This window comes from Leuresthes tenuis, unplaced genomic scaffold (assembly GCF_036924035.1).
Source record: "Leuresthes tenuis unplaced genomic scaffold, fLeuTen1.0.hap1 SCAF_2, whole genome shotgun sequence".
Classification (NCBI taxonomy): Eukaryota; Metazoa; Chordata; class Actinopteri; order Atheriniformes; family Atherinopsidae; genus Leuresthes; species Leuresthes tenuis.
In genome coordinates this window covers 9,228,750-9,253,756 of record NW_027325356.1, presented here as the reverse complement: position 1 = coordinate 9,253,756, position 25,007 = coordinate 9,228,750, and the positions used below count along the sequence as shown (strand labels likewise).

At 37.6% G+C, this 25,007-nt stretch overlaps 1 protein-coding gene across 1 annotated transcript in view; it reads right to left on the bottom strand.

Annotated features, from left to right (window-relative positions):
* Nucleotides 1-25,007, bottom strand: part of ntrk3b (neurotrophic tyrosine kinase, receptor, type 3b) — a 189,334-nt gene that overhangs the window by 140,180 nt on the left and 24,147 nt on the right. The window contains exons 2-3 of the mRNA XM_072380127.1: nucleotides 13,199-13,273; nucleotides 9,448-9,519 (exon numbers count right to left, since the gene is read on the bottom strand). Of these exons, the coding sequence (XP_072236228.1) occupies nucleotides 9,448-9,519; nucleotides 13,199-13,273 (147 nt within the window). The remainder of the gene's footprint in view (nucleotides 1-9,447; nucleotides 9,520-13,198; nucleotides 13,274-25,007) is intronic.

Genomic DNA, 25,007 nt, shown 5'->3' with positions numbered 1-25,007 from the left:
TGAATCTCTGTTGATTCAAGGATGGATTCTGCAATGCAGCGCAAATCAAGTGCAACCAATGGTTGTATATAAAGGATGCACCCAACTTGAAAGCTCACTGGAATAAACAATGTTGGTCATCATCAAAGGGTGAAGCCTGAGTGCAGGAACAACAGCTCCTCAAGAGCAATGCTAAAACTGAGAGAGGCAATAAACAGACATTCTGCATTTATTAAATGATCAAAAGTTATGAGATGATTCCTGCAGATGCAAAACACTTGGTAGCCCGCATTCTTGTGATTTTAAGCCCTCTGTATTGGTATATTTTCAGAAATGCAAACACACAGATGGAAATCATTTATTTTTGGAGAATAATAATACATATAATGGTTTGTTTATTAGCTTTTTTTATGTATTCTGTTGATATTAACCAGCTTTGTACCACATATATATACTGTATTAGCACTGAAGATCAAACTGATTTTAGGATTAGTGCCTCCTTTCATTTAGGGTTTGGCTGACTTTAAAAGTCCTGCAAGCTGAAGATTGAAATTAAATAGGGAATTTACTTTTTCCAAAGACTGTCTGCTATATATACTCACCCTCACCGACTGATTGTTACTAATGAAGAATTTGTGTTGGTAAACACAAATTACTTCCACACAATTTTCCCCTCATTTTCAAGGCTTCAAAATGGCAAGGCTCCAGGACTAATTAGTATCATACAGCAATGAAGAGTTGTGGCGTTATCAGTAATTTATCTATGCTGATTTAACACAGATTAACCATCTTTGCTTTTCTTTTGAGACAACTTAAAAAGGAAACATTTACAGTAGTGCATACTCAAAAAGGTGATCTGTCCACTCTTGTCAGCCTGGCTGCAGAGTTCATCATGCAAACATTCTCTGGGTGAGATCATTGGCTAATTGCCTCTAGCGTGTGCATAAAGATGCTTGACAGAGGCAGCGTATCAGGATTTAGCATGCATTTGCACCTAGGAGACCATCGCTCTATTTTTATATGCCCATGAAGGCGGCAGGTGGAACACTACAGAGACTGCAAGTGTCATCTGGGTAACCGTTTCATCTCCTGTTCAGCTACCGCCTGAAGTGAACAGGCAACCTGAGGACCTGATTGAGCAACTGTTTTTAAGAAGATGCTGGGAAAGAAAAGGAAGTCTATTTTTAAGGAATGTCAAAGAGAAAGCAGAGAGTTTAAAAGACTTGACAAGGTAAACAGAGAATAATCAGATAATCACACTTCTAATTAAAGGTGGTTTCAGGTTAGCTGGCCAGCTGACCTGAGCATGAAAGTGACATTTCGGAATTAAAAAAAAGAAGAAAAACATAGCCGAGAAGATTTAATGAGAGAGAGTCTCTATACTTTGCTCTCCCTGTGGGGAGTGACCTTTCCGACTCCCCAGTGACAACGTTCCCTCCAGATTTATTGGGCCTCTCCTTCGGCTGCTCTGGAATAAAGAGAAGACTTGCTTCACCATCCAGACGCTGACCTTTAATTTGACACAGGCAGGGATAAGCATGGCACAAGATGCCTGGCCGACCAGTGACATCAAATAGAAAACTGGACCTAGCAGTGGCAGCACTGATTTGAAAGCACAAGACCTTGTAGTAGCACCTGTGTTGATAGACTTAATTCCCCCCCATGGTTTGTGTGCAGAATAAAAATTAGAGTGATGAATGCCATGGCAGCAGAGTAAGAACACTGGGAGCTCAAGTCCAAAACGTGAGGTTGGATCAAAGGGAAGCAAACTACCAGTCAGCTGTTATCTGATTGATAATCAGAGATACAACTCACCGTATGTCACAACCACTTTCATATCTTAGGTTATACTCATCTTTTCAGGCGGATTAGAGGATTAACCTGACTATGTTTATTCTAAGTATGTGACTATACAATCACTTGCAGCTGGCTAACTTAGTACAGAGACTGGAAGCACTTGTGGTTTTAATGGTGCGAGCAACCTCCAAACGTCAAGCAGAGAAATGGAGACTAGAATATGTGAGCTTTAAAAGGTGCTGATTGGTAGAATTATTCTTAATTTAACGACAACCTAATCTCAGGGTAGTGCATGAAATAGCTACAGTACAATGGCCCATACAGCAAAACCTAGCAGTTTCACAATGAATGCTCAAACTTTTTGAAATGATTGTTTTTTTTACCCATTGCTCTACTGAGATGCAGCTTTTGGATCGCTAGCATTGAGCTAGTCAAAATGCCTTCTGAGGAAGTGAGAAAGGATGGTGGAAGGTGTAAAACGCAAGACTTTCAGGGCAGAAATTGCTGCTTGAGACTTGTTCTGCACAAGGTATTCCATAGTACACCTTTCTACTTCCCTTCCTCTTGGGATTTCTTACTTTTCAAATTCACTGCCATCAGTGAAGGTTTAGAGGTAGGACTTAAAAGAATAATCTCACAAAGGGACACACTGTTATGTGTTACACACTTTTAGCTGCCCTAAACAAAACAACTGCGCAGGGATACGTTGCCGTTTTACAATATCTAACCATTGGCTGCAACACTGATTGTGATAAAAAGCGGCTGATAGATTTCCTTCTTCTAGTTTTTGCTATACTAAGTCTATCACTTATCGATGCGCATTTCATAGGTAAAATTACAAGAGTGGTTTTAATCTTAGCATCTGCCTTTGTACACATTTTGTGAAAAATATCAAAGTATACATTTAACTTAAGCCATATATTTTATAAAAAAAAAATGTATTCACAACAGCAGATATTTGTTTTGAATGGAATTAAGGGTGCACATGCCTTGATACACACATGGCTTAATTTGACACCAAAATGTTGCTTCCAACCCAGTTTGCATGATCAGAGGACTCCTCAAATGTCTCTTTGGGGATCGGCCCACTACATGAAACCTATTTCTAAAGAGACCGTTAGATTCTTGGTTGTTTGTAGCTCAAATGTTTCCACTCTAGAAAACTTCTGTAAGTCCATTCATATTGTGTCTTGATCATCGATGAGTGTTTAATTTGAAGTTTCCAAAAGCTTGCCCAGTGCTGCCAAAAAAGAAAACAAATGCCTGATGAGCTGATATTGCAGAGGCAAATTGTCTATTACTTAGCCTGGAGGTACAGATGACAGAGAATCATAACAGGACGCTCAAAGAAACAAACATTTACAGTGAAAAAAAAGAGAGTATTTCATGCTCTATTTTAAGAAAAGGTTTCAGAAGAACATCTTCCAGAAAATTATACTTCCTAGCATGTCCAATTTCACTAAGTACATATCATATGAGTTTATCTCATACATATTACAGTACTTCTTCATGGTCTGAACCACAAGGTAGGCTACAAGTTACTGTAAAACTGTTAAGATTTAGTAATGCGTCAATCATCAAGTACATAAGTAGTTATCGTAAGAAAGAAAGAAAAAAAATGTCCTCACACTCAGCTCCGGTGGAAATGGTGCACTTTAAACAATGAGATTGGCCTATTTCTCAGTGGCGTCAGTTCTCTGTCAGCAAGGCCAGACAAAGCAAGGTCAGATCCCAGCTTCTCTGATACTTGTGGGAGGGACCGAAATGGAACAGGCTACAAAGAGCAATAAACAATCATGATTTAATAATAATGAAGCTAACCCAGTCCTTTCCCACTGCCATTCTGAGTGGACACAATTACCTCCTATAAAATAAATCTCCAGGAGCAATACACAAGATGAAGTCCTTTAATGCGATCACCTATGGGGTGGCATTGCAGGGGTGCAGAGCAAGACCATCAATGTCTATGTGTGTGTGTGTGTGTGTGACCTCAAAAATGAACTAGTTGTTCCTCTCTTCCCACAATCATAGTCACATGCTTTATTGCCAGAGTTACAGCAATATTACCCATTACCCATTTCAGTGTATAAAAGTTTGAACCAAATACTTTTAACCTCTTTGAACCAGAATTTGCAATTCTTTGATGGATGCAGATACTTGTAAAAACTGATCGCTGGGTATTATCTTTGGAGTGTTAGGGGGTATAAGCACAAATAGAAATAAATGTACTTTGTACCAGCCGACTTTTCTATCTTCTTTATTTATGTGACTGACTTGAAATTCTGCATCAGTAAGCAATGTCTACTGTTAGCAACAGCTTGAGCTCATTCTCCAGTTTGGTTTGTAACTTGTGTAAGTAAAGTTTGGTCTGTATTGAGAAGATTTTTAGGCTGTTTTAGATACATTTTGTTTGACAAAGCTCTTTAAAGAGACATAAAAGCTGGATTATTATTGCTTAATAAGTTATCCTAAATTGGCTTTGAATGTTTGTGAATGGCTGTGCTTCTGTAGCCATTTTCACACAGAAAAAACAGAAGTGTTCTTGTGAACAGGAGGACAACTGGGTTCGGGTTTTTTCACCGGTTGTAGTTCAAATATAAACTTGATCTTGGAAGGTTTTTGCTGCAGTCACTCTCACAGGTAGAAATACAACGCAGAGCATGCAAAGGGCCGTCTGTTTTGAGCTAACATGGTTCAAAGAGTAAGCAGTGAAAACTGCTATGACGAGGCTTATTGATGACTATTCTGATGATGGTATGAATATTGCACGTATTTGAAAATGACCTCAACATGAAATGAGCATGAAGGAGAAACTTTTAACGTGACGAACACTTAATCATTTGCAGTTAACGATCTGGAAGAATAGCTGTTATGTTTGCACACAATCTCACCTCCTGATCATTTGGAGATTTTACAACAGAGCTTGGCATAAAATGTCAAAAAACAAGTCTGTTAACAAATGCTCCAGACATTTGTGTTCTCATATGCGGCCTGAGCAGTGCCTTTATAAAGAAAAATGGCTAATATTAGAATTGTGATGGTTTGGTGGTCTGTCCAAGTTGTACCCTGCTTATTGCCCCACTCAGACTAAGGCATTTTAAATTGAATTTGATGAGAACGAGAAGCTTGCTCGGAAACACCAATCCTTTTGCGGATGTTCCTTCAGTATCCAGTCCTGACACATTCACCTGTCACCTATTGATCTGCTAATTGTTTAGACTTCCAGAACAGCGTTAGTTGTATATTCTATGAACTTTTTGGTCTTTCTTTGTCTCTTTCCCAGATTCTGATTGTGTCAATGGGATCAAATTCTGGATTTGTTTATATGTTCAAATTACAATGAAGTTGGCCAGAGAATGATTTAGTATTTCATTTGTCTAATAAAGTTAAATAAAGGTTCCCCTGAAATAAAAAAAATGCATATGTACGTTTTTTTTTGCAAATGAAAAACCTTCCAACTTTTCTGGAAAATAGGTTTGTCATATAATGTGATCTAAAATCATAAATAAAAAGGGCTGATTTTGGGCCAAATGTAACTTTTTCTCTCTGGGTGGGCTTTCTCCCACCATCCAAAAACATGCATGTTAGGTTATCCTTAGGAGGAGTATATCTGGGGTAATAGACTCTGAACTTTCCCTGAATCAAGTAACACAGTATAGAAATTTGAAAATGTATTTATAAATTTTTTTAAATCACGATTGACACAAACAGAGAACTAAATAGTTAACTGATCTGTGCTCAGCGAGCCTATGTTATCGTTTAGCTGAAATTAATGAATTGCAATTGTTTAATTACATTTTAAGTGACCGTTGTAAGTGATAGAAAACACATTAATGGCCATTAATTCTACTGAGTTAGCAGCTTAATGCAATATTAGCATGTTTTTAATTATGCAAGTTTAGCTTTTTAAATTGTAGTAACAGTGTAGGGAGCAGAGAGAAGGAACACATCCCCTTCAAAAATGATGAACAGCTACATCAATGAGTTCTCAGACCTTTTCTACTAAGACCATGTCTACAGTTCCAATCCCCGGACTCTGCTGCCCACAGATAACAAAGGCCTCTTGCAAAGAAATCTCCAAAGCTTTTTCAAAAATAATTTTCCAACTGAGCAAAGTTTGGTGAAACATATTCAGGGTCATCTGGGGAGCTTTCAGAAGCTGCACCTAATAAAAAAGGGAGTTAACACAAGACTGCTTGTTTACAAAGCTTGAAATCTCAGTAGTAAACAGTGATAACCGTTGACACACTGGCACTATATATGGTTATTTTCTGCAGTGACAGTATGAAATATTACTGATTGTTCCCTCGTTGTCCCCTTATGGTACTTTATGGTACTTAAGGCTGTTTCATGATTTTCTCCAGCTACAGAAATTGGAGAGATGGGATTTGCAGTTAAGACCCTGGTCCCACAGAGACAAAGACGGTAATATGTTTACTTGATGAGACATCTTTTCAAAGACAGATATACCAAGGAGACTTTCTTAGAGAAGTTTAAATTTTTATTTCAATAAAAAAAATAAAAAAAAATTAATTGCAAAGTTGAGTCAATAATTTGCACGTTAGTCAATGAGCACATTTCTGTAAAATGGATGGTTCTGGAAGAAGAAAGCCCTGAAACTGAAAACACTTTGCTGGGATAAATGTAGATAATATATACTGTAGATGACACGTGTCCTTCACATACTTATTTCTGGTTCCATCACATCTTTACCATCCAGTATCATTTTAGTGTCACATTTAGTTTAATGTCTGGGTACAGTGACACCTGACACACAGCTGTACTGGACTGCAATGTTAGAATTATGGCTGTTTTTGTCTGAAGCAATCAGGCCTCTCAGATCAGAGCTGCGCAATGTTTAGAAAGTTTGTTGGTTACATTATTTCATATTGCAACTGCATTAATTCAGAGTTTTACCCAGTGATTTGTCTGTTACACATGTTTAATGTTGGATTGCTAATCATATTGCAACCCCTCACAATTTCTATTTTTCTTCATGTCATACAGCTCATAACAAATATCTGTCTTCCTCAAAAACACATTAGCAGGATGCAAGGTTACTTAAAATATTAGTTTCTATATTAAATCTCTTCATCTTGATTATGCAATGCCGCAGCTTGCTGATCAAAACAAATTACTCTCTCTGGCTAAGGTATACTTGTAAGTATATTTTGGGCTCTAATAAAATATATGTGGCACTCAGAGGCCACGTCATAACGACATCACTGATACTTTTATTTTCATTGTGAGTCTACAGTAATTGTTACTGATCAAGCTCCTAATGGCTGAATTTCACAACATGGCACATATTGTGTACAGTGATAATGGACCAGAATTGTCACTCACAAAGTAATTATTTTTGTATTGTAACTTGAGGCTAGTAGCTGTTTAGGGAAGATGATAATGCTAACATTCTCTGTTTTAGCTGCTTAGCTTGGACTAACTAAATTAAATTTATAGCGTTAATCTTGTTTCAGTATTGGCATCATGAGACAAAATGGGAACTAGTTTATCTTAGATAAGTTGGTTTTGGGGTTTTTAAAGTCTCTAATGTATTAAACATTTCAGACATTAAAAACTCGATAGCTCATATTCTGTGGGGCTGTGCAGATAATCTTGGTGGTCGTAGTAAAAAGTCTGCATGCGCTTAGGTTGGAGGATCAAGATGGAGGATGAATTGGGGTAGGGGCTAACAGCTACTCAGAAGAGGGACAAGAGATGAGCATTTTTTGTCATCTAAAATAATTTTACCTAAAATCAACATCTGGACAAAGCCCATCATATTTGCTTGGAATTAAGTCAAAGGATCTTCCTTAGTGAGCACTAAATAATACATTCATACTCACAACAAGACAAATTACATTTCAAACTCTAAATATAAGATGGCGACACTTGGTTAGAACTGCAGTTGCTGCAGTGTGTGCAGACAGTAATACATGCTAAATACTGCAATGCATAATACATACACTGAAAACAGAGCAGGAGAATACTAATTGGAAAGAGAACATAACTGAAGTAGATGTTAATTACAGTCATCATGTTTACAGCACATGCAATTAATGATATCTTTACTGAGAGTAAATGAGTCTGTTTTGGCCTAAACATGTGATGAAGACAGCGGCTTCAATTCTCCTCACAAAGGAGCAACCAGTTGAGTGTCTGATGGCTCGGGCTTTGAACAGACCCTCTCTGACACAGACATCAATGAGGTCAGTCCTTGGAGGCTAAGCATAGGCAATAATTAATCTTCTTTGACATCATCATCCTCAGTGTCACCTAGCAACTGTCCACCTGAATTAACGATATTACAATAGAGGCCTGTCATGGACAGTCCGGAGTGGGGGGTGTTCAGCAGTTACGATGCAAATGCCTCCATGTTGAAACTGACTCCATCAACCTTTTTTTTTTGTGGAACAGCATTTACTAAATTTTTAGTCTGATTCTAAAGATACATTTGAATTTATAGAACTGGCTTTTTCTAAAAGAGAATTACATAAATTCACACTTTTATGGAAATATTACAGATTATAGCTATAATTGATTTCATTATAATTATCTATGTGAAACTGAGCATCACACATCACAGGTAAGGACAAAAGAAAAAAGAGGCACCAATCATTCACCTTATCTTGTCTTGTGTATCACACCTTTTAAAAATATTAACATACACCTATACTTTAAGTAACACTGCACAGGAGGTTTTAGGTAGTAAAAAAAAAAGGTAATAGGTAGGTTACAATCATTTGCTTTCAGTTTTATGTTAAAAAAAAACAAAACTATCTTCTTTAGAGAAAATTAAAGCAAAGGCAGGATTTTAAATAACTTTCACCAAATTTTGATGGGCTCCATTAGCTCCACCAATCATCTGACAAGATAAAGAGACAAGCAAAACTGAAACTTTCTTTTAAGATGTCTTCATGCAAAACACAAAAAAGTGTAAGACCCCACGGACCTACGCACATACTCAAATGCTAAGAAGCCAGTTTGTGCGAAAGCACAATCTAAGTAGTATTTTCTGCTTCAGTAACAGGCAAGATTAAGTTGTCAAATGAATAATGTTGCATTTTAGTATCCACGTAAAACTACTGCCTCTGCCACGTGCACGCATGAATCAGTGCACACATGCACAGAATCAAGCCAAACAGCAGCCATCGGCGGTAGAAAAGAGTCGAAACTGCCTGTTGATCAACTGGAAATTGCAAATGACAGTGTGTTCAGGTAAAAGATGGGACTGAGTTCCCCAACGTGTTTACTCTAGGAAAATTGGGGAATAACAGGCTGTCATACGGTGACACATCAGCCTTTGTTAAAGAAATTACTTTGCTCTTCACCCAGCTCTCTGATGCTCTGCCTCATGGACAAATTGTCCATTTGGCGAGTGCAGTCTAAATGGAACTGCGTCTTCGGCATGTTGCTCTGGCAAAGCACAAAGAAACCGGGGCATATAGGAATCCAATTATCCAAGGCAAATAATGGATGTCTCATTTAAGATGTGCGGCTGTTGCAACAGTAATGGCAATTTTCCCAAAGCCATCTCTATCAAGTGCATCATCGTCTGTTCAACACCAACTCATATACAGTCATATATAACAAGCTGACAGGCTGCACAGATCATAATAAATCTTCTGATGGCATGGAAAACATGGCTTTAAAGATAGAGTATTTACTCACATGTAGCGTAGGTGTGGGTTCTGAGCAAACGCTCGAGCCTGGATCACCTTCAGGCTACAATTCATGATGGTTCTGAAATGAAGAAAAGATAAAAGTAGAGATGAAACTGTGTAGGAACTGCCAAAAATAGATTTTTCTTCTCTTCCAAATGCAGTCACAACTAAATGCTTGCTTCTATCTCCTATTTATTTTGAATTGCTCTTACTTTTACAATCCGTTTTAAGGAGCTTTAGAAGGTTTCATGTTTTTCTGGCCTTTTTCCAGTTTGAAAGGTTTTTGTCCTTTGAGCCAAACCGCTTGGTTGTGTCATAATGGGAAAACACTTTTGCTATGGTGGGTCATTTAAAAACATCTTAATTGCTTTTGTGTACTGTAGCAGCATCTTGTAACATAAATCATTCTGTCTTTTCCAATTCTTCAGTCTAACTTTGATCGATACGTGCAATACACCCTGCAGAGCTGAGAGTCAAATTAAACTTAAATTTGAAGCAACATTTGATGCAAGATTTGTAAACTTGGGTATCTTCACTGTAACTGAATGAAACCTATAGATAGAGCACTAAGCATTCCATCACTGTGCCAACTTGCATGGAGTGAAACAATGGTGAAATTAATTTTCATTTTGCTTGGGACCCAGTAAAATCCCCTCAAGGACTCCTGGAATTCCCAGCACCCCAGTATGGGAGCCACTGTTCTGAGCCACAATTGTAATGACTTTTAATCTAGTAATCACAGATGTCTCTTTCCAGAGAAGTCACAGACATCATCAGTGAGCATCTCATAATACACTAAGCTGATTATAACCAGCTCTTGGTGTCAATTACCTTCTAAAAATCTGATCAAGGCTTTATAATGTTAGAAATTTGCTGTTCCAAAAGGTTCTCAAGAAGCTTATTTTTTGTGGTTCCTTACAATAGATTCCATCAAGAAAATTAGCAACAATATTTTTTCTATCGTTTTCCAACCTAAAATCAGCACTAAAATCCTAGAACCTAAAATCAACTGTGTCAGTACAGAGGTGACTGAGGAGTTTTGTTGCTCCACCCCTGCAGTTATGACAGCCCAAGTATCAGTTATGCTGAACACAATTGTCCCTGTAAACAGTTTCCTGTAAGGTCTCAACACATTTGACGAAAGGAGAAGTAGCAGCAAATAGCAAAAAAATTACTCACAACTAGTTTAAAATGTATACAAATGACCCAGGCTGCATCCTCTATTCTGTTCACAGCACTGTAAGCATTTGGAAACCAGGAGACCAGTTCCTGCAGATTTGAAAGTGTTGATTTTATTCTTTATGAAAGAGTGCCAAATATTTTCAGCAGGAGCCAAGTCTGGATGATATCCCAAAATATTTTGACTGGTCAGTCCATGGGACAGCTTTCCACTTTGCTTCAGTCCATTTTAAATGAGCTCCCACACAGACATGATGACAGCACCTCTGGACCTTGTTCATTTTATTTATATGCTTCTTTGCATGTTAAATTGTTAACTTGCATTAGTGGATGAAGTGATGTTGAAAGAACCGGCCCATGCAGTGATTTCCACTACATTTGGCTTTATTGAGTGATTTAGGGTGATTTAGGGAATAAAAATGTTGTGTTGACAACCAGATGCATCCAGACACTGTAAATACAGTAGTTTCATACATAAATGTGAAAAACTGGAATGATTTTGGTTGACATAGAAATAACAGGTGCCACTATCCTAATGACAGACTGTCCTCTGGAATCCTCTTGAATCTGTTGGAATCCATGATATTATATTTAATTGGTTTACCGAGTTCAAGTTCAAAATGAAGAGGTCATATTTGTATTGCCAATGATGGTGAAATCTTGGCTAAAAGTGAACAATGATTGGATGGTTTTCTGTCATTGCACGCTATGTACAGCCATAATTTGACACCCTGCTCTGTGCTTTAACTTTCACCCTCGTAAGTCGTATGCTATAATTATACATTGCCACCATGTCATTGTATACAACATCCCAAAAGTTTTGAATTGAAGTTCTAAGAGAGTTGTTTACTTTAACTTCATTAATAATTGGCATCCTGTCTGTAGAGCATTCTTTGAATCTTAGTTATTTACTTAACCATACCTCACAACTTCACTGCAAATGCAAGACAAGGTAACTTGCATCTCAATGAGTGATGGAGGCACCTCATAATGGGAAACTGTTATGGGCTGTTTAACTTTTCAGCAGCTTGTTGTCAATATTATACACTGAAGCTGTCAGTGTTGCTTGTTAGAACACAACACATCAGTTTTAAGCTCTGAGGATTCACTCTATGTTTGTGGTAACATGGTAATGGTGGGTTGAGGTTTTATACTTCATTTTTATAAAGTAGACAAATAAAGCTTTTTATAAAACTTGGTTGAATTACTTCAGTGTGTGTATTTGTTGTTGTTAAACATTTACACCTTAACACTTATTTCCACATAACATCCATAGACAATGTACAATATAACGATGACATTAATTTTTCTTCTCTAGTTTGAGATGATGCCAACAAGTATTCAGCATTTGATGGAAGAGTGTTGAGAAAACACCTCAGCTGGTGACCTCATAAAGCTGGTTAGGAGAATCAGTGTGCAAAGCTGTTATGAAAGCCAAAAATGTTGATGGCACTACACCATTTTGGAAAATATTTGAACACACATCACGAACATTACATTGTTACATTCACTTCTTTTAAAACAACTGCTAAAATAGATTTGCTGCCATGAGATAACAATGGATCTGTGTTGCACTGTCAGGTGATATTTGATTTTGCAGAGAGGAACTTGAGAATAAAAACTCTGAATCAGTGATAATCATGTTAGATTTGTGGAGAAGTGACTATAACTTGTCTTGTTCCCTACAGATGGGAGCAGTGTTGAGGGAAACTATCAGCCTCTGATTCTGCAGATATGCAGTTATTCAACATATTTCATGACATTTTCTTTTCTTTAATGAATGATTGTATCTTTTCTCATTTTACTCAAATAAAGACAGTGATGGTGGGATCAAATTTAAAATGAGATAACAGTTGAGATGCTATAAGTAACTCTTTTTTCACTTATCCCCCACACTGCTTTACAGCCTCACAGGGCGGCATCGCAACTGCCTCGTTTCCTGGCGGGGAGGAGTCTGCGTTCCCTGACAAGGCAGCGAAGGGAGGCGGTCGTAATGAGAAAAATGCTAATTTAGTGATATTGCACTTGGCCTCCCTGATGAGGGATCAGGGGACAGGGCAGCTCTGACTTTGGAGGGCAAAGGAGGATATGGCTGTCTGAGAAGACGGGGGGGAAAAAATCAAGTGGAAGAGGAGGTCTGGAGACAGCTACTGAAGTGTGTAAGGATGTGGAGCATCATGTTCCTTTAAGGGATTAATTAAAACAAAGGTACAGCAGGAACCCTTATTTCAAATTTCTCTGCTGCTTTTTAGGATTGTTTGATCATTAGTGACACAAAGTAAAGTCACCTACATCCTTTAAACTCTGGCTTGTGTTAGGAACAGAAACACACTCTTCACTTACTTTTATTTCTCTGTGCAACCTGGCAAAGTAAAAGAATTGGAGTGTAAGTAAACTGTTGGATTCTCTGCAGTAAATAGAGGGGAAACCCGATAGAAAAAAAGATTTAACAGGGTCTTACGGCCCTTTCCCAAATCAACAGTACTGCAGGTCTGAAAAACAGTGAATGGTGTATCCCCACCACACGTACACCACCCCGGAAGCTACCTTCCACTCCAGATAAAAGCATGAACACTCACAGTCTCTGCAGTCCAGTGTAGAGCTCCATATCGACATCTCTCAGAGTCTGCAACCCCGTCCAGTTCTCTATGTGTCTGTAAACAGCAAGAAATAGGAAAGTAAATGAGACATTCCTGCTCATTCGAGGAGAAAGAAAAACATATGGGACATTTGACGGGAGAAAAAGTCTTTTTCTAAGTCCCAAGTTGCAAATTAACTGGCTGTGTGCTGTCAAAAGTTTTTGAATCCATATTCATTCAAATTGCAATTATTGGAACAGCTCTGACAGAGCGCTCTCTGCTGCCCTCTGATAGATTTAATATCCAAGAGGCAGCTTTTGAGGCTTAATCTATGTAAGGGGAAGTGTGAGGATAGACCGAACAAACATCGCAGACGACTTTACTTCTGCTAATGCTGCCAGACTCCGTGGCAAAACTCTTTCTGTGTGGTGGGATAAGACAAGTGGAGCTGGTGCCTTTAAATTAGCTTCAGGGAAAAGGCCATTTGAAAATAAAATGGTTTGGAGATGCACAGCACACAACCATACAAAATGAGGAGACATAGAGAAAGGTATGGCTAGGGTGAAAGGAAAATATGATTGGAAGCTTATGCAGACTTTATTCTTAATGTCATATTCAAAACCAATGACAGGAGCAAAACAATGTACATATGGACATAAACAGTGTGAGCACATTTTAAACACACTTCCTAATTCATTTATATGCAAACACAGGCACATGCTGGCCAAGTCTAGAGTTGTGTAATCAGACAGCAGCTTGGATTTTATGTAACAGCAGGAAAAATATATCCCTTCAACTTTATCTTTTGGGTCTTGAGCATCTGGTGTACAACGATGAAACACCATCTGAACCATCCTTTATCCGAGCCAATGTGCTCTGAGGTGTGTGGCGTGGTTTTTGTGGTGAGGATTCTGATCTGCCAAATATGGCCATAACTGCTGGAACCCCACCGTGCCTAACTTTATGATCGCCTACAAGTTTGCCAATTTCTTTAATCAAGGCTGCCAGATGAGAGCTGTTAGCAATTAGAGAGCACAAGTGACACTGTTTTTGGATATTTTTCCACAAAATCAATTGCACAGTTTCATTACAACAGGAATATTAGCAGTTCTGATGATAATGTGAGTTGAGGTACAAGAATCAAGCTTTGATTTGCCAAATACTTTGTGATTTCTGAAATCAAGGCAAAAAGAATCTGACTTGTGCCAGTCCATGTTTGAGGATGCCTTTACAGTGGGTGGAAGACTATTATTTAGACTGCTTTTAGGACTAGGGGTCAGCTGACTGGCTGAGGTGTTATAAAGTAACCTAGCTAGTCAAGGTAGGACCCCAGAGTTCTTTGCGAGCTGACTACAACCCAGTCCCTCCACACTACCATCTTCTTGCTCAAAATTTGTACAAGGGGCAACCCTTTACATTTTTTTTATACAAATATCCCATTCTTAGGTAATGAAAACAAAAATTGTACTTTCATGAAACTCCACAAATATGACAACAAAGTTATTGCCCTCAATCTGATATGCTGGAACTTTCGAACTCAATGCAAGAAAACTTGGTTACAAACAATGCTGAGAGTTAATATTATTCTAAATAATTTAGGGCTGGATTTGACTAACAAGATTAAAGGGAAAGTAAATTTTTTTTAAACCTGGACCTTATTTCTGTCATAAATTACGTTCATCTTCTTACCTTTAACAGTTTGGTGAAAGTCAGCATCCTGAGGGTGTTCCCAAGAGCACTAACTATATGTAAATAAACTAAACATATTAAAGAAATTAATAGAATTTCATCTTCATTTGGATGTGTAAATTAGGATTTTAGTCTGCATGGAGAGCTTTTTAAATATCAGATAGTTCTGTGTAAATAAGGAGCTGAGCTAAAGGAACAAAGGGAAAATATAGATGATTTGAATCAATAATAAGAAGAAATAAAAAAAAATTAAAAAGCCAATATTTATGTTACAGAAGGTTGTTCATATTGTAGACAGTTATGCAAACAATTGTGCTATCACTACAGAAGCACTAATAGCTGAATATGAATTGAAAAAGGGCAGCAGCTGTGACAGCTTCACACTAAAGGAGTCACACTGCTGAAGTTGATCAGTCCTTAGCTGAAGACTGATTGTGAAGGCCGCAAGATGAGTCATTAATGCGCCCTGTGACCAAAAATGGCTGATACCCCTTGCAAGGATTTGCTTGTTTACATTGTGGATGTGTTGCCCCATAGAAACCGAGAGAGGGGAGGCTCAGAGGAAGGTGAGTCCACACCCTGGGCTCTAATGTGCAATGAGCCTGGGATCTTCTCAAAAGACTTTATAATTCCCGTTTAATGCTTCTCAGAAAAAAAGGCCCATGAAAATTGTTCTCCTGGCAGCGGCACATTTGTAATGTCACTATTATTTGCATCTGCATTTGTTGATTCTTTGTGCAAATAAGTTGTTTAATAATTCAGGTTGCAATCTGAATGTTTAAACATTTTTTTTATTCACAACCCAAATGTTTTAAAGAAACTATCTGACACATAGGGAATATTGTCAGTTTCATGTGTGGCTGAGTGGAAACGACGACTGCGATGTGTTTATCTCTAAAAGAAATTAGACGCTCCTCTTCACCCTGACTGCAGTATTATTCATGACAAAGATTAAAAGCAGAGAGAAAGAACTGCAAAAGCTGATTCTGGTTTCTAACTAGACACATTTAGCCAGGCTTCAAACTCATAGAAAATATTTACAAATGATTAACTATCTGAACTTCTGAAAAATGTATGATTTGCTTCATACTATATTTGATCTGGTCCTCCTTTGCTTTAATGACAGTTGCAGTCATGCTTCGAGGCCTTCACTTATTTGTGCAAAACTTGACTACACATATTTTCCCAGCATGATCCGACAGTAGTCTAGATCTTATCTTGTGATGTGGGTACTGTTTTTTTAAAGCTGCCTCAATCCATAAAGTGCCCTGTAAAGTTCAGTGCAGCTGAGGTCAGGCAAGACTCTGCAGGAAGGGCCCCAGCTATCTGCACGTCTTGTTCTTTGGTCTTCACGTATCAGCCAAGTCCAAACACACCTCACAGCTTTGAAGGTGTGCTTTGTGGCAGTGCTACAAAATCTCACTCTGGGATTCTTACCCTAACTAGACTTTTTTCTATCATCCACTGTGATAAGCTGGTATGTCTTGGACAGTTTGTTCATGGAGGCTACCTAAGGTTACATTCAAATAATATACTATGATCTCAAGTGGTTAAGAGGGCATCTGCATATGAAGTGTCAAACTGGCAGCCATTTTGCCAACGGTTGCATACTGTAGTGTACGGATGTGAAAAACTAGTTGTCACAAATGGGTGTCAAACTCTCATCCCACGGTTGCTCATACCCACACCATTAAACCTCCCACTCCACCCTTCATATGAGTTATATTTCCCTCTAACACCTGTAAGGGCCGTAGGTAGGATGCTGCCTCTACAGGTCGTATTTAAGGGAACAAATTCTCAACAAATGATCAATGTGATTATCATAAAAGGAATTATTTTGTCATCCACTGTGACATACTGGTATATCTTAGCCATTCCTTCCTGTTGGTTTAGAGATGTTCTTGTAGTAACAGTGAAGAATCAGAATGACCTCCTCTTCACTTTTCGTGACAGCTGCTTAATGTTTTAAAGTTCTCTGACTTTCTATTTCCTGGTTTAATTCAAAACAGCTGGTCTGATAACATTGGACCTCACTGTACATACGATAAAATAAACCATGTCAAAGAAAAGGCAGACCTAAAAAGTTCCATTAAAAAGGAACAACAAAACAAACAAGCTACTATTATAAGATAGCTGTAAAGATCCACAAGAATGTTTATTAGATTTGAACAGATTAGAAAGTTGAGAGGAGGAAATAAAGAAAAGGAAATGGCAAGAAACTAAAGATAAATTAAGGCCTTGCACATAATAAATCTCACTACTGGGGACCCTGCAGCTGTGATATTGAACGTCATTACTTTTGATGCTTGTGTACCTCACAGAATGATGAATTACATTTAAACACATGAAATGCTGTTTGAATCAAGATGTATGGAAGGTTTGGGAAATGTTCAGGCAGAGGATGAGAAACGGCCACAAAAGGAATACTGCTATTTAAAGTGTTAACTGGTAGATCCTAAATTGACATCGCACCAGTTACATCTGCATAATACTGATGCGTTACTGTGCAATGAAAGGAAAGCTTAATTTATGCAAAAAAATCACATATCAATCACATATGAAGCAGGGCTTTATATTCTGTTATTCTGTGATATAATTTTGCACTTTCCTGAATTTAATCAAACTGCTGTCAATAAACAACCAAGAGGAAATGGGCGACACCTCCCTCCAGAACTGATCACATTGTGTGCACGGAACCTCTGATTGTCCACGGCATGCTGACTATGCACATAGATTAGACTGCTGTGAAGAGAAGGATATGAATTACAAAGACGCTGACACAGGAGCATTCAATCTTTGTCCTGTTATCCCAGATCCTCGGAAGATGCATAAAGAAAATTGTCCAAAAATAAAATCAACATAATTTGAAAAGTAATGACGATGCTAATGTTTTACATTTCAGCCCATCAAGAAGACACTCTCCCCCTGATATGACTGAAACAGAATTATCATAAAATCACTACTTAGTCCAGATGAATATTATGCAAAAGAAGGAGATTTGAAAAAAACTTTTCCTGACAACATAATTAGAAACAGACTTCCTGTCTTGTGTCCATCTTCTGTCCTATCTGCCTATAAATATTTGTTTTCAGCACAGCATTTTATGATCCTGCTTTCTTTAAGAGCCCTCTAAATAAATTTCCTGTGACATGACTGGATTGATAACTGCTACACAAAGGAAATGATACTATCAGAACAAAGTGTTCAGGCAGATCTAGCAGCTTGCTCTCTAATGTACAAGCCCCTGAAATTACAGCCATCTTCCATCTGCTTTAGAAAATGGCCTCCAACAAAGTACAGTTGGAACTGGGTGGCGGGCTGGTTCAGCGCTTGAGGAGAACACCCTGGAACCAAACAGTAACAGATTCTGTCTCAGCAACAGCCATCTGTTGTGTTCGAGTGGCCCTGAGCTACGCACGGAACACCTACCTGCTATCTTGTCTTGAGCTTCTGTGACTATGATAGAATACTAAATAACTACGAAGAATCTTTTGAATCTTTTGATAGGTGGAATAATACACTTCAAATGGCAAAATTGGAAGAGTAGGAGAATGCTAATGCAAACAATACAGTGTCTGTATGGATAAAAACTAGAAGCTGTCTGCTGTCGATATACTATATGGAAGTTCATTCATGACAAAACTACTTTAAATAGACATTTTTTGTGCACAAGTTTAGCCATATTGGAGGTGTTGCTATTGAACGCATAATTACAATCTATCATTAAATTGTGTTAAAACAATTATTTCAGATAACGTAAGTGAATGTATTACTACCCTGAATGTTTGGAATGTCAGGAGGGCCACAGCTAGCAGCTGCTGCCACTATCTGAGCCAGATACTGCAATTAATGTATGATACTAAACTTTTCTTGGCTCCTAACCTTACTGTGTCTTACTTATAGCTCCTAGTTGTTAACTTGTCAACAACTCAATTATGGTGAACAGTATTTAGATAAGTTATACCAAAAACTTGGGCCGGTCGGGTGTAATAGCTGATTATTTCTAACCTCTGCCTCAACATATTCCTCAGTTTCATCCAACTTTCTAAAACAGCTCACCACCACATTATCCACGGTGCCACAGTTTTGAAAAATCTTGAGAGAGCTCTTTGAGAGATTACAAAATGTCAAATCCAAATCTAAAAATGTAATTGCCTGACAACACCAATTGTGGCATGCACACTCTTTGGTATTTTTGTTGTATGTATGCACCCATTTTACACAGACCAAAGTTTAATTTCTGGTAACCATGGGACTGAAGCACCATGGTGGCATCAGAATCCACCAGTAAAAAATATCCACCTCACAATACTTACCATCTTACAGACTGGCATTATACAGTATGACTAACTACATAGGAAAAAAACAAGTTTGATTAGCCTGTAATGTAAAATTTACTTTATGTTGGCAATATTATTTTTCTCTGGTTACTTAAAGATATCATTGTGGGTGTTGGCAGGTTAGGTCTGTCAGATGAATATCAATCCCAGTTTGTAAAGAATGACTGATGGCAGCAGGATGAAAATGAGAATTCTTTAAGAGATATGTTCTTGACTGCTTCTGATCCATGTAAATTGATGCAGAGAAAATCTGCATACGCTTATGCAGATTAATTAAAGGTTGCTTCCTAAATAGTAAACAGTAACAAGATTCAAAAGTTGCTTAGTCTTTGAATTTATGCTCAAATCAAATTGTTACAAAATGCTGTGATTGACCCATTTGCTTTCAGATCAAATGCAAGTTACACCAAAGACCTCCACAACTGGACTGAAACAGTGGCCAGGGTTTAACTCCCCATTGTACTCTCCTCAGTCCAAAAAGGCAAATAGACCAGAAAACTCTTGAAATTCCTGTTTCAACAGTTCTGAATATTATCACAAAACTTACCAGTGATAACTGTTAAGGTGCTTCCAGGCTGTTGATAAGTGGTGCTTAGCTTTGGAAATATGAGTTCCTCAAAAAAGGCTAGATTTGTAAAATAATATGAAATTGATTAGAAAAATAATAATAAATGTGGAAGTAGGAAAATGAAGAAATATAATGAGAAATAATAAAATAGTAAATTAATATGGAAGTTTTTTTATTATCATGAAATTATCTTTCAGAGTGTTTTATTTTCCTTTTTTTCACATTGCCCTTTTTATTTCTTCATTGATTTTATTACTCTTTCAATCACTTTAGCTTTAAATTGCTTTTTTGTTTTTGTATTGGTTTTAATTTAGCTATTTCTTAATTTCTTTGCTTTTTCTTTATCCTTGTTATTTGTTAATTGATTTTTGCCTTCTCCAAATTGCTGGGCATAGAAGGAAATTGCAAAAACATTTATTGACAAGTCAATCTCTCTAAAATACAGTTCTATGGACAGAGAAAATCAAAATATAGTTATTTAGGAATAAAAAGTGAGTTTGTCTTTACTTCTGGTAAGGCCATTCAATTAATAAATTAATGAAATTGAAAGATTACATAGACATTTAAAAAGTGTGAGAAAAGTGACCTTGAGGTGAGGGTCTTAAAGTCATTTTTTGTTTGTACTGTCTCCCCCTACAGTTGTTGGATGTAACACTGCTGTCATAAAAACAAATCTCTGTGTGAGCCCTGCACATGTACAGCCATACATGTGAATTTGTTGACATGTTGAGGAGGCCACAAAGACGCCATCAAAAGCCCACAAAAATGTCATGTCACCATAAAGCAAAATGGAATGGTGCAGGGCTGGAGAAAAAAATTATGAACCGTGGTATATTAGCTCCTGGGTGCACCAGGGATATTTCAGGCCCAGGAATGTGCACAACAAAGGTAGCTTTACATAAAAAAAAGTCAGCACATCGCTTTAAGGTTCACAGACTTCTCTATTGTCCTTTAGCCGGACATTGAGTGTTCTTTTTGTTAAATGATGATGATAATGAAATGAAATGATGAATAATGAAAATATTCTAATCTTACTGAATATATTAATTAGCATTTATTTCTGGAGACATTAAAAAATCTATGCTTAAAAGTCAGAGATGCCAATATATTTGACCTCTGTAACTGATATCCTTGGCTGGCAGGTGACAGAAGATAAAGAAATAAACACATATTAGTAACATTTAATCAATTTAATTAGACTAAAATGCTGCCTGACAAACTGTGCATTTATACATGCAACAGAGCATTGTCTGAATTCACTCACAATCTATCAGCACGTCTTCTTTGTCAGGTCCTTGAAATATTTCAATCCCCAATGACTACAAGCTTCTCTATGTTTGTTTGATAATGGCTGGTTTACTGTGTCTGTATGCTTAGTGAAAAGAAAAGCATTGTTGTAGTGTTTCTATGAGCTTTTAAACTGGAGAGGAAGTTAACATGGGACCTTAGTTTTGGGCACAAAAAACAAAGCAACTTGGTGAGATATGATGATATTTAAAAGCTATTGGAATCTTAATTGGTAGGTGATAATTCTCTGTGTCTCCATCAACACATGTGTCACCTTGCAGATTACACAAACTCATTCAATCCTAGTTATAGAGAAAAAAACATGGTTTTGGTTAATTTTGAGGTCTTGTAACTGAATTGTTTTGCTGTTTTAGGAGAGTTTTATGCAGATATTTCCTATCTTCAGTACAATAACTTGCTAAGTTGACACGGTTGAAGGTTTTAATGGACAACAGTGTGAGATATGTCAGTCAGTCATTGCTAGCTATTAGGATTATCCATCCATCCTTCCATTTTCTATACCGGCTTAATCCAATCCTATCCTAGCTGTCATTTAGAGGCATGGAACACCCTGGGGAGACTCACAACCATACACACTAACACTCATCTGTCCTCGGGACAATTTAGACCCACCAATTAACCTAACATGCATGTTTTTGGCTGGTGGGAGGAAGCCGGAGTACCCGGAGAGAACCCATGCATACAAAGGGAGAACATGCAAACGCCACACAGAAAGGTACCAGCCGGGATTCAGTCCTTGAACTCTCTTGCTGTGAGGCAACAGTGCTAATCACCACACCACCGTGCAGCCCACTATTAGGATTAGCAATAGGTAATTTGCTAATGGCAAGTGCAAGATATGCCTGTAACATAAAGATGAGTGTTATAATTTGATAGAAAACAATACTATTTTGATGTTACACTATGACTAAAGCATTTCCCTTAGCTGGATTGTTCAGAGTATAAAAACAAGATACATGAGGCTCCCAGCAGCACAAACAGCAAATAGCCTCTGTTTCTTGGTAATCTCCTCTGATTCTGCCCATTGTTTTCAATGCTGCTGTCTGTCTGTGATTTACGACTTTGTTGGGATGATCTACAATTCTCGAGCCGCAGCCTTAATGGGAAAATGTTTAATAAAATGGAATGTCTCTGGTGTGTTCCTGGGATATTGATCTACATTCTGTCTCCCTCTCTGTTTTCATAAAGGCAAAGCAACACTCCTCCACAGCCCAAACACTTCAAAGTGGGGACGCAGTGGTGAAGTAGCACTCCTCTAGATTAAAACCCAAGCCTAACATCAATCAGATAACCTGTTTTCTTTTTTATCTTTCTTTTTTTTTTTTTTTTTTATGCATCGCAAGCTGCATTGTAAAGACAAGAAACACACAAAAACAGAGGAAGCGAGGATAATGAAAAACAGAGGAAAGGAAGCTATTTCCCTTCAACATTTACTGCAAATGAGAGTCTAGAAATAAGTCATCCTCCAAACCAATCATGACCGACAATTGGCATTCAGAGCTTATAACTGGAATCAAGTGTTACAATCTCTATGGTTTCGTTCACTGAGACAGACCTATGCTTGTTACCTCTATGCAAATGTAATCACATGCACAGGCAGACAGATGCACCGACTTCCTTCCTAATGTATGAGTCAATGAAATTATATCCACCTTCCATCGGCTGGTCAGAATCTCAATTATAAAATGGCCTCCAACAACGCTATTATACAAAGTCAACTGAAGCATATCATGGACTTTTTTTCACCTTTTTCCACAGAGCCTTACTACATCAGGTTAATGCAATGGGGGCAGTGGTAGGGTCAGTAGAGGCCTTTGGCTAAGTCCTAATATCCTTGACTGAATCTGGAATTGTACCAATTAATATTATCTACAATTAAGTAACAAAATAAGTATTCATAATACTTAAGACACATTTAGGTATCATCAAATTATTAGAATTGATTCCCAGGCACATTTAATACAATCAGAGGTGCACCAGTTTTCTTTTTATACTCCGTGCCAATTACAGCTTAGTGTACTCTTGATTCGCTGTCTTTGCAAGGGCTATACATGAAAGTGTACACAAGAATTTTTCAACTAAATAAAATGTCAGAGCAAACTGCAAGATTTATGTACTCTTAACTCATGATACATAATTTTTTCATCCCTGACATGTTACAATGTGTACTGTGATGTTACAATCTGTGTCACTGTGTAGTCTACATGATGACAGCCATCCAGAGTGTTAATCTAAATAGTACGAAACATCATGTTTTTGACAAGTCAGTGTGGTTTTGTTAACAGAAACCTGTGCAAAACTGACAACTACGATTGTCTTGCAGGCAGCTGCACTCAAGCTGAGCCAAGGAACTGACAACACGTATAATAAAAATTTCCTCTACAGTGGAGACAACAGTTCAACAAGTATAACTAAAAAAAAAAACGCAGAACTCATGCCAACGCCTGCTAAAAATCTTCAGCTTTTAGCTACCAAGCTCGCACTAGCATTTCCATCTGAGTTCATGACATATTCCCAAATAAGTTCAAATTTGATGGTACCTCTACTTCATCTACAAGACGGTAACCATTGAGAAGGAGTGGCCTACAGAGGTCTGCACAAAATTATTTCCCCATTAAGAGCATTTATGAGCATACCATCTGTTTACTTTCTGTTCACTGCATGTAGCCACACTTGTCAATATGAACATACTTGTGAGCTCAAAATAACATATAAACAGGAAAGTATTTTATCATATACAGTTTATTTCACACAGCACAAGACTGTTTGAGAGTTCAGTTGAATACTAAAAAAAATCTGTTCTTATCAATAATATATTTATTTTCTTATGCCACATGGCACAATGTTTAAAATGATATAATTCAGTCAGAGGCATGGCTCCTGTGTTTTGTGGAGGTGTCGGGACTAGGCAGCCAAGGACATGTTTGTGCAATGCATCATAACAGTGTGTGTTTTAATGTAAGCCACTATGTTTTACCATTTTTAACCTTTTTGTTTTCTTAACCCTGCCAAAGCCTTTGGTTTTTAATAAATATGTATATATATATATATATATTTTAAAAAAAAACCTTAACTGGGTGTTTCGTAAAATGTAAAAATAGCAAGATTAAGTGCAAAAATAGCAATTCAAGGTAAAATTACCTTAAAGTATCAGCCTCCAGTGTGGGACTTAATTTCAGCTCCTTAACTTGACAGTCTTGTGTAGCTCCACCAATTTTACTATTTTACAAAAAGTGGTGACACAGTGTTCCTCTATTTAGGCGTATTTTTCTGTCCAATAAGACCAAAAAACTGCAGAAATTGTGACTTCTAGTCATGAAACAATATATTTAGTTTTTGTGATGTACAATTCAGCTTTTGATTGGCAGACAGAATGTCTAGAAAAAAAAAGTAGAATACATTGTTTCCACTGCACTTTTCACAGGAAAAATGCGAAAACCCTGAAAAATGTGAGAATTTGTCTCAATTAGATTACCAGCAGAGTGTGAGCCGGAGAATATGATACCACTTAAAAAAAAAGACAGGCAAAAATAGAAAACCCTTCCATTGAAAATGATTCCCTCTGCAGGGAAATGATTGATTCAGCCCTATGGATAAAGCCTAGTATTTCCTGCAACTGAAAATCCACAAGAAAAGACAATTGGAGGGAGAGACAGGCAGACATAGAGGTCTGTCAAAGGGACCTCAAAGCGAAATGAAAAAAAAAAAAAGAAGCGGGAATTGAATTTCGATTGATTTCTTTAGTTATCAAAGAATTCCCAGGGAATGGCCCCCTGGGGAGAAGAATGACCTGAATCATGAGTCGATCAGCCAAGAAGTTGCCTCTGCTAAGTGCTGGTCTCTATAGACGTGCCTATTATTTTTCAAGAACTACTCTAAAGACAGAGTGATTAAATGTTGTACA